Source organism: Lontra canadensis, unplaced genomic scaffold (genome assembly GCF_010015895.1).
Source record: "Lontra canadensis isolate GAN:19392208 unplaced genomic scaffold, GSC_riverotter_1.0 scaffold125, whole genome shotgun sequence".
Taxonomy (NCBI): Eukaryota; Metazoa; Chordata; class Mammalia; order Carnivora; family Mustelidae; genus Lontra; species Lontra canadensis.
Genome location: NW_022631119.1, coordinates 4932474 through 4942346, shown reverse-complemented (window position 1 = coordinate 4942346; position 9873 = coordinate 4932474). Strand labels below are relative to the sequence as shown.

At 50.0% G+C, this 9873-nt stretch overlaps 1 protein-coding gene across 1 annotated transcript; it reads left to right on the top strand.

Moving 5' to 3' along the window:
* Window positions 1–8008: 8008 nt before the first annotated feature.
* SYCN (syncollin) lies at window positions 8009–9486 on the top strand. Its single transcript, XM_032841947.1, has 2 exons — window positions 8009–8482; window positions 9318–9486. Exons 1-2 carry the CDS (start codon window positions 8088–8090, stop codon window positions 9325–9327), a joined length of 405 nt encoding a protein of 134 aa, XP_032697838.1. The 5' UTR covers window positions 8009–8087; the 3' UTR covers window positions 9328–9486.
* Window positions 9487–9873: the final 387 nt, after the last annotated feature.

The following is a 9873-nucleotide window of genomic DNA, read 5'->3' as shown; positions in this document are numbered from 1 at the left end:
TTAGCTACTTTCGAGGTATGTATGTATGTATGTATTTTTAAGAGAGAGAGAGAATGAGCTGGGGAATGGGCAGAGGGAGAAGCCGGGCAGGGGGTTAGCAGGGAGCTCAATGAAGGACTCAGTCCCAGGACCCTGGGATCATGACCTGAGCCCAAGGCACATGCTAAACTAATTGAGCCACCCAGGCACCCCTGCAACTTTCAAATATGTAATACAGATTATAAACTGTAGTCATCACACTGTAATTACAATCCTGTGACATTTATTCTATAACTAGAAGTTAGTACCTTTTGACCCATTTCACCCATTTTCCCAAAGTCTACCCCAGCCTCTGGCAACCACCAATCTACTCTCTATTTCTATGAGTTTGGTTTTGTTTGTTTGTTCTTTCTATAGTCCACATATAAGTGAGATCATCCAGTGTTTGTCTTGTTCTGACTTACTTCACTTAGAACGATGCCCTCAAGGCCCACCTATGTTGTTGCAAATGGCAAGATTTCCCTTTTTTATGGCCAAATGACATTCCATTGCATGTATGTACTGTATTTCCTTATCCATTCATCCACTGATGGACACTTAGGATGCTCCCATGTCTTGGCTATTGTCAGCAGCATTGCAAGGAACAAGAGGGTGCAGCTATCTTTTTGAATTGGTGTTTTGTTTTCTTCAGGCAAATACCCAGAAGAGGAAGAGTTGGATCTATAATCACTTTGATTCCCTGGAAGACTTTAGCCAACACCCCATTTCTCAGGGGATCTCCTGCTCCAGTTACTTCTCCTAGTGAACATGAGCTCTTTAGGACAAGGTCACTATATTCATTTCCTATGGCTAATTAATCACCACAAACTCAGTGGCTTGCAACAACACGATGTACTCTCCCACAGTTCTGGAGGCCAGAAGGTGAAAGTGAGATTTCAAAGGCTACCATCAGGTGTCAGCAGGGCTGAAATTCCTCAGGGATGATTCAGGGAAGAATTCATTTCCTTGCCTTTTTCAACTTCTGGTGGCCACTTGCCTTCCTGGACTTGTGGCCCCTTCCTCTGTCTTCAAAGCACATCAACCCAATCTCTGCTCGGGTCATCACTTCTCTGGAGTCACGTCTCCCTCAGCCGCCCTCTTACAAAGACATGTGTTTCCAGTTAGGGTCCACCCACATAATTTAGGGCAATCTCCCCTACCTGAAGATCCTTAATGCAATCACATCTGCTAAGTCCCTTGTGCCAAATAAGGTCACATGCACGGCTTCCAGGATTAGTACCTGAATGTGGCTGGACGCCATTAATCAGCCGACCGCAACCCACCTACTCGCTACCATACCCAGGCTGTGATTAGGAAGGACTCTATTTTTAATTCTCCTGCAGATCTGGGTCCTAACTGACTCTCTGTCATCCCACAATCTGCCTCTTACCCAAGCTTTTTGACCATACCATATCTGTTCTTTCTTTAGTAATAGTAAACTTAGACCTGTCATTCCATAAATGGCTAACCTGGGTTAAGACAGCTTCCTGCATCATCACGTGCCCACCTGCAGCTGAGTTCTGACAGCAGGATATAGAGAGCAGTATCCTGTGGTACTTCTGGTGAGGCATTCCTTCTTCCTCCCTCCCTCCCACCCCACCTGGGATGTGGATGTGAAGGATGGAGCTCAAGCAATCATCTTGGACCATGAGGAGGAAGCCACATACTGGTGATGGAGCAACAGTATGGAAGGAGGTTGGGTCCTGACACTGGAGCCCTAGACAGCTTGGGTGGTTCCTCTCTTCCTACAAGAGAGAGTATTCCTCATTGATAGTAAAACTCAATGCTAATCTGTGCTAGCAGAATAATAGTCCCCCATAGATGTCCATGTCCTAATCTCCAGTCCCCATGAATACGTTATGTTACATGGCAAGGGGGGTTAAGTCTGCAGATTGAACAAAAGTGCTAATCGGGGCACCTGGGTGATTCAGAGAAGTGTCTGACTCTTGATTTCGGCTCAGGTTGTGATCTCAGGGTTGTGAGATCCAGCCCCGTGTCAGGCTCTGTACTGGGCACGAAGCCTGTTTAGGATTCTCTCTCGGGGCGCCTGGGTGGCTCAGTTGGTTAAGTGTCTGCCATTGGCTCAGGTCATGATCCCAGGTCCTGGGATCAAGCCCCACGTCTGGCTCCTTGCTCAGCGGGGGGCCTGCTTCTCTCTCTCCCTCTGCCTGCCGCTCCCCCTACTTGTGCTCTATCTCTCTGTCAAATAGATAAATAAAATCTTAAAAAAAAAAAAAGATTCTCTCTCCCTCTCCCTTTATCCCCAACCATCTCTTAAAAAAAAAAAAAAAAGAAGAAGAAGAAGAAGAAGCTGCTAATCAGCTGACTTCAAAATAAGGAAATTATTCTGGCCTATCTGAGTGAGTCCAGTGTAATCACAAAGATCCTTTGAAGTGGGAGAGGGGACAGAAGAGCGAGTCTGAATCAGAGAAAGGCAGAGAAAGGTTTGAGGATGCTATGTTGCTGGCCTTGAAGGAGGAAGGGGTCACAAGTCAAAGAATGCAAATAGCATCTAGAAACTAGAAAGTGCAAGGGGATGGACTGTCCTCTACAGAAGAATTCAGCCATGCAGACACCTTGATTTTAGCCCAGTGAAACCCATTTTTGATTCCTGACCTCCAGACTTGTCAGATAATAAATCTGTGTTTAAAAACCACCAAGTTTTAAAATCATTTGTTATGGCAGCAACAGAAAACCAATGCGTAATTGATTCAGGATTCTTCCCTTGTATCTTTCTCTGTTTTTAAGGCCTCTGATTAATAATAATAATCAAAACCCACACCAACACTAACAGTTAACGTACCCAGCACTTTCTGTGTGCCTGCCACAATCTCAGCATGCTACATTTATTATTCTACGTAAGCCAAAAACACTCCTACAAAGGAAGTGGAAAGCCTTGAGTACAAATGTGAGAAAAGAAAAAAGGTCAAATATAAGCAAACTAAACATCTATCTCAAAACGCTGGGACAAGAATGGCGCGCACACACAAAAATTCAAAGTAGAATGAAAGAAAAGAATCCGAATGCACAATAGAAACGAATGATACTCTTATTGACGATCAAATTAAAGAAAACCACATATCCAATAGAGAGGAATCTACACAGCTAAACATTAGTTATTGTCGGTAACTTGAAAAGACTGATGATAAAACGGCTGCAATTATATCTTAAAACTGATCAAGAAAAAAAAAGAATGTACCAACGACTAATGTAAGCAATAAAAAGGGAAACCTAGCTATAACTAATTTTTGTGTATTATCCCCACTTCACACACGAGGAAGCACTGGGCACGTAATTGGCAGAGCCGGGATTAGAGCCGGGATTTGAACCTGGGCTCTAGGCCGCCCCGTCCAACCGAGGAATCTCCGTGCTCTGGCGCCACCTCGCGAGGGCTCCCAGCCTCCCCTAACCCTGTGGGCGGCCCGCGAAACCCTGCCCAGCTTCGGGCTCCGCGGAGGGTTCACCGCGCACTGTCACCCGCGCCCGCACCTGCGCCTGCACCCGCAGCGACTCTTGGGCCAAAGCTGTTCAGCCCCGAGGAGTTTCACACTTCGCTTCCTCCACAGGCTTCCTTCTGAAATTTCACTGGAGTTTTCTCTTTCAATCGCAACCGTTCCCCAGCGTCTCCCAGGCCTTGCCCACCTCTGAATTCTTGCCACGCCCTCCTGGTGGCAGGTGCCTGATTTGCCGCTGTACCTTTGCTACATCCGTCTCAGCTGGGGGAGCCACTTACTCAGTGACTCTGCCCCATCCCCCCGCCCAGCCCCCAGCAGCCTGGCAGCACCTGGGAGCTCGCAGGAAATGCAGAACCTAGATCCTTAACCCAGACTTGCTGAATCTGCATCTGTATTTTAACACGACCCCCACCCCCCGCCCCCAAGGGGTTTGCGGCGCAGGGAAGGGGAAGAAGCTCTGGCGGAGAACACTAGGGGCCCATGGGACCCGGGGAGACCTGAAAACAGGGCGCTTCACCTGGCGCAGGTGAACGTGCGTATAAGGTCTTCAGCTTCTCCTGAAGTTAGATGATGACCGACCTTTTTTGTCTGTGTTAGAGAAGATTCAAGTTCATTTGCGGTCTTTGGAATCCAGGCACTGTCTTCCAAGGCTCCCGCTGGGACTCCCAAGACTTGTCTCTTTTTCTACTGCTAATGGGATTTGTCTTAATCAGGAAAATTATATGAAACACCATGTTACAGGAGATGAGCAAATTGAGGTGTCACTACAGAAAATTCTAGATGCAATAAACAATCAGTGACATAGGAAACCTCAGAAGACCAACACCTCAGCCCAGTGGTTCTCAAACTCCAGCAGGCATCGAATCCCCAGGAGGGCATTCAAAACTCAGATTGTCGGGCCCCACCCCTAGAGTTTCTAATTCAAACAACTTGGGTGAGGCTGAGAATTTGCATTTCTTTTTTTAAGTTTTTAAAATTTATTTTTGAGTGAGAGAGTGCGCACAGGCAGAGGGAGGGGCAGAGGGAGAATCGGACTTCCTGCTGACCCGGGAGCACAATGCCCAACTCAATCCCAGGACCCTGCTTGACCAGCTGAGCCACCCAGGCGCCCAGAAGTTCCCCAGGAGATGCCAATGCCGTTGAGCTAGAGACCACGCTCTAGAATCACTATTTCCAAACCACACAGTAATGGCTGCTTTGGAGGGTCCCATTAGCCCTTAAGGATTATATAGAAATGACCCCATTCAGTGCCATATTGATGCGGAAGTGTGGTGAATTCCCATGATCCGGTGTGAACTTAAGTACTGATCTGAATATTTTCCCGTGTTTATGCAATAAACCGCATTTTCATTGAAACTATGTGCCCCCAATACTGTTGTTGATGTTCGGGGACTGTCCTAATTCAGACGAATACTTTCTTTTTCTGCTAGTGGCAATTTCATGTGCATACCAGTCTCCTTTTTTTTTTTTTTTTATGGTCTCCTGGAAGAAGTGGCATTAAGGTTGTGTGATCTGAAAAGAAGATGTTTTCCTTATTATACAAATCACAATATATCAGCGGATATTAAAGAAACCCTGGTATTCTTCCCTGTGTATTCCCAGAGTCCTTTGTCATGCCCGTTTTAACTCTTTTCACATAGTGTTCAAAATTATTGATTTACTGTCTGACTTTCTCAAAGGCTCATGAATTCCTCAAGGGCAGTACATTCTTCCATTTTTGGAAGAAAAAAAATGGAAAAAAAGGGGGAGATGTTTATTTTTCTACTTTATTTTCTTCTATTTGCCCAGTCTGTGTTAATAAACTGTAACAGGACTGCTTCTGGACAAAGATGCTTTGTGGGTACTCCTGCTGGCACGACAGATGTGTGTATGGGGTTTTGTGCTTTTGAGATTTCATGGGGTGTGGGGTGGGAGTGGTGGAGGGCTGGGGCCTGGGTTGATGGTGGGTGTGTTTCTGTAGGGGGTGCATTGTCTGGGGCCGTGTTTCTCTTGGACTGTGTAACAAGCGTGTCTGCACTCAGTGTGTGCTCTTCTCTAGGACTCACAAGTGAGACTCAGTGACCGTCATTGGCTGACTGTGTCACAGTGTGTCCCTACCCCCTGCCCATGTATGTGTCCCTTGATTGAGGATGCTGTGCGCTCGTTCTGGGTCTCCATGTGTGCTGTGGCCACCTGCATCCTGTGTTTCTGTCCCTGGGGCTTCTCCCTAGCAGGATCTCCCTGCTGTCCTGAATTGTCCCAGTGTCTGATGCTCATGGCCCTTCCCAACCGCACCGCACTTACCTGTCTCCATCCCCGAGTCCTCTGGAAATGCAGAGCTGGGAGGGTGAGGGCTCTCTGCCCTGAGGTCAAGGAGGCAGGCTGGGAAGTTAGCGGCTGGAGATTAGATTTCTTGGGCTCACAAGATGGAAGGAGGGAGAAGGATACAGGTCTGGTTTGGGACAGAGCCAGGCCAGGATCCAGGATCTGGAAATCATAGAAGAGTCATAACAGTTCCTGTTTCCAGAATAACTTCCAGGTACCAGGCACTGGACTTGGTGCTTTATGCATTTATATCGATACTGTTTTCTTTTCATATTAAATATTAAATATTTATATTTATGAATAACAATGATGTGGATTGTTCCTAATGTTTATGAATAATATTTTATCCTGTCAGTTATAGATTTCTTTTTTAAAGGATTTTACTTATTTGAGAGAGACAGAGCACGAGCAGGGTCGGGGAGGGGCAGAGGGACAGGGATGAGAAATCTTCAAGCAGACTCCCTGCTGAGTGGGAAGCCTGACATGGGGGCTGGATCCCAGGACCCTGGGATCATGACCTGAGCCAAAGTCAGACGCCAAACCAACTGAGCCACCCAGGCGTTCCAGTTCCAGATTTCTTTATATAGTTTTCTAGTATTGTTTTCTGTTATCCCATTGAAGGCAGGAGGAGACCGAAGCTCAGAGAGGTGAGTTCACTTGCCTGAGGTCACTCAGCAAGGTGACAGAGTCAAAATTTAAACCTACTTCCAAGTGTTTCCAGCCTTAGGCTCTTTGGAACCGCATGACCCTAGCCAAGGTAGGAGGCCATGTCTGGGGGGGGGGGGGGGAGGAGGGAATAACAGCAGATCGTTGCTGATGTGTTGTTCTGCTTTCCACTTACTGAGCACCACACTAAGGGCTGGCATAACAACAGTGACAAATACGCACAAAGCACTCGGCAGGGGTCCTACTATTAGTGCTGTCATGTGGATTAACTCACTTACCTCCTATACCAGAGTCCTGAGGTGGATACCACATTGTCTCCCTGGGGCCCAGAGGTGGAGTCAGGTGCAGACAGCTCAAGGAGGAGTTGGGATTTGGCCCCAGGCAGCCTGGCTCCAGAGGCTGTTCCTTTATTCCCCCTGTACTTTCTATGATTCCTTGTAATCCTCCTAACAACCCTATAGTACAGGAAGAAAATACCACCCATTTTACAGATGAGGAAACTGAGGCCCAGGTTTGGCCTTATCCACAGAGCCACAGACTTGGACCACTGTTTGTCTCATTGGTTCATCCATGCCTGACTCAATGCTCATCTGGCAGGAGGCAGGAACTCCAAAGAGTCTCCAAAGGGCCCTGGCTGGGGTCCCAAATGCCCAGCTCCCTGTCCCACTCTGAGGTCCCAGCCTCTCAACCCTTCTTGGGCTGGTCCTCAATTTTTTCCTTTGGCTTGTGGCATTTCTGCTCACTAATTGGTAACTGTTTATTGTGCATTACAAGAATTGTCTAGTCTGTGTTTGTTGCTGTACAAAAAGTTTACATTTTATACAGTTCGGTAGGTCCTCTGTTTCTTTTATAAATTCAAGATTTCCAATCTTTGTTAAGAAAATCCCCTGGCTCCTGGGAAGTGGGAGTAGGGGGTGCACCCTCTTCTTCCTTCTCTCTCCCCCTCCAAAGCTTGTCTTTCTTGGAGGCCGAGTGGGGCGGGGGGGATTGTTTGATATCTTCTTGTCAATTTGTAAGCACTCTTTATATATGATAGCTATTAATTATATCCTGTCCCAGTGTTGCAAATGTCCCCCCCCCCAAGCCTTTTGTACATTGCCTTGCAGTGGTTTTTAAGAGTTGTGCAAATATGTCTATTTCACAGATTCTGGGTTTCCAGCCTTGTTTGGGAAGCTCTCCTGCTCCTGAGGGTAGTGTGATCTCTGTCCTCATCTCCTCCTCTCCTCTCCTTTCTCCGCTCCCCTCTGGGGCCTCTCTCTCCTTATCTCCAGCTTCTCCTTTCCCAAGATTCTGTGTCCCAACGGGGGACTTGCCCACCCTGGAGACCCAGCCCCTCCCCCTCCGCCTCCACCTCCCATGGCATCTCCTTATTTGGAAAGGGGGTTGTTCAAATCCCTGTGGGTTTTTAAGAGCTTTTCTTACCTATACTATTAACCCTATGTTCCCTTCTGTATTGTAAGAGACTCGTCCTCAAGTCCTGTTAATTGACTTTCTTTTTTTTTTTTAGATGTTTGCCACGTGAAATCTTAAGCTGCTAAGGGGAGGGTTGTGGGGGGTGGGGAGGGCGTCCTTATCTCGCAGCTTCTCCCTTCCCACGGGCCAGGCTCATAAAAGCGCGCGGTGACGCGGCCTTGCAGTGTCGCCATGTCCCCGCTCTGCCCCCTGCTGCTGGCCCTGGCCCTGGCGGCCGTCCCTGGCGTCCGAGCAGCCTGCCCGACGCCCGCGGACCTCAAGAAGCCCGAAGGGACGCGCACGTGCGCCAGGCTCTACGACAAGAGCGACCCCTACTACGAGAACTGCTGCGGGGGCGCCCAGCTGTCGCTGGAGCCAGGCGCCGACCTGCCCTTCCTGCCCTCTGACTGGACGAACGTCGCCTCCTCGCTGGTGGTGGCCCCGCGCTGCGAGATCACCGTGTGGTCCCTCCGCGGCAAGGCCGGCAAGACGCGCAAGTTCTCGGCGGGCGCCTACCCGCGCCTCGAAGAGTTCCGCAAGGGTATCTTCGGCGACTGGTCCAACACCATCGCGTCGCTCTACTGCAGGTGCCTGCCCGGCCCCGCCTCCGCCCGCAGCCTCTCCTCCGCATCCACGGCGCGAGCCGGTCCCCAGACCCCTTGGTCCCTGACCCCCACTGGGGGTCCCTAGGACCAATCTTGGAGATCCCCCTTCTCCTACCCGCATCCCTTCCCCCAAGCCCATGCCCCCTCGGAGCTCTCGCACCCGACTCCGGGATTCCCACACTCAGAAGGGACCCCACCCTCTAGCCCTCTAGCCTCCATTCTGGGAGCACCTGCCTCCCACCTTCCTGAATTCTCCACCTGCTGACCCACCCAGAGCTGCTGTCCTAGGCCTAGCTTGCAGATGGGGAGCCACCTTTCTCACCCCAGAGCCCCCAGAACCAAACCCAGTCCGTCCCAGATCCCGGAGCCACCAGAGCCAGCTCTGGGACTCCCAGACTCTAAACTGACCCACCCCGAGACCCCGTTCTAGGAACACCCTATCTACCCTCATGTTCCCGCCCACGTAGACCCTCTAGATCAGGCACAGCCCTGGAAACCAGTCCCAAAGTCCCTGTTAAGGTTCTGGAGCCCCCAGATCCAACTTTGGGCACCGCCACCCAGCCCACTGTGCACTCACTGTGGGAGCTCACAGAACGTGGGACCCTAAATCTAGTCCTAGTACTCTTCAAAACCACGTCACCTGTCCCTCTCCCTCCACAAGAGCTCCAAGGGCCCCCAGGACACCTAGCTCATGAGCTTGGAGCCCAGCCCCAGCCCTCCACCCCATCTCAGCCTTTTAGAACCGCCCCCCTCCCCCACTCTGGATCTCTGAGCCCCTGGCACCCCCCCGGAAGTGATCATTTTCATTCTGTTGCAGGTGTTACTGATGCCTTAGGGATACTTCTTCTCCAACCCCCACAGGGTGCAGAGCTCCTCATCTGGCCTTGTCTCTGGGGTCAGCTGAAGTCCCCAAGTCCCAGGAGGAGAGAACTTTCTGCCTGTCCCCCTAAACCCGCCTTCCCTGCAATATAGCCCTTGTGACGTTATCCCTGTCTGCCATCTACTCGTGCTTGGGACCCAACTCCACACAGGACAGGGGTGGGGTGGGGGAGAGAGCAGGGTGGTCAGGCCTGCATCAGCCTGTACCTGGGACAGTGCTGGATCGCGGGGGGGGGGGGGTTCATACTCAAAGATTCTGCCATCCGTTTAGGTGGGCACAAAGATATACATCCACGGGACATGTGTGCGACATGCAGTGATACCACTAAAATGCTTCCCTGAACTTTTTGGTAGAGAACCCTTCCCTGAATCCCTCAATCCCTCTCCTCACCACAAGCTGTTCTGCCTACCAGGGACCTCCAGCCCCATCTCAGGAGTCAGGCCTGGAACATCAAGAGGCAGTCAAGGACCCTGCCCCAGGCTAGGACCAGGGT

Coding starts and splice junctions, on each gene's coding strand:
- SYCN (XM_032841947.1), top strand. CDS start 8,088: ATGTCCCCGCTCTGCCCCCTGCTGCTGGCCCTGGCCCTGGCGGCCGTC.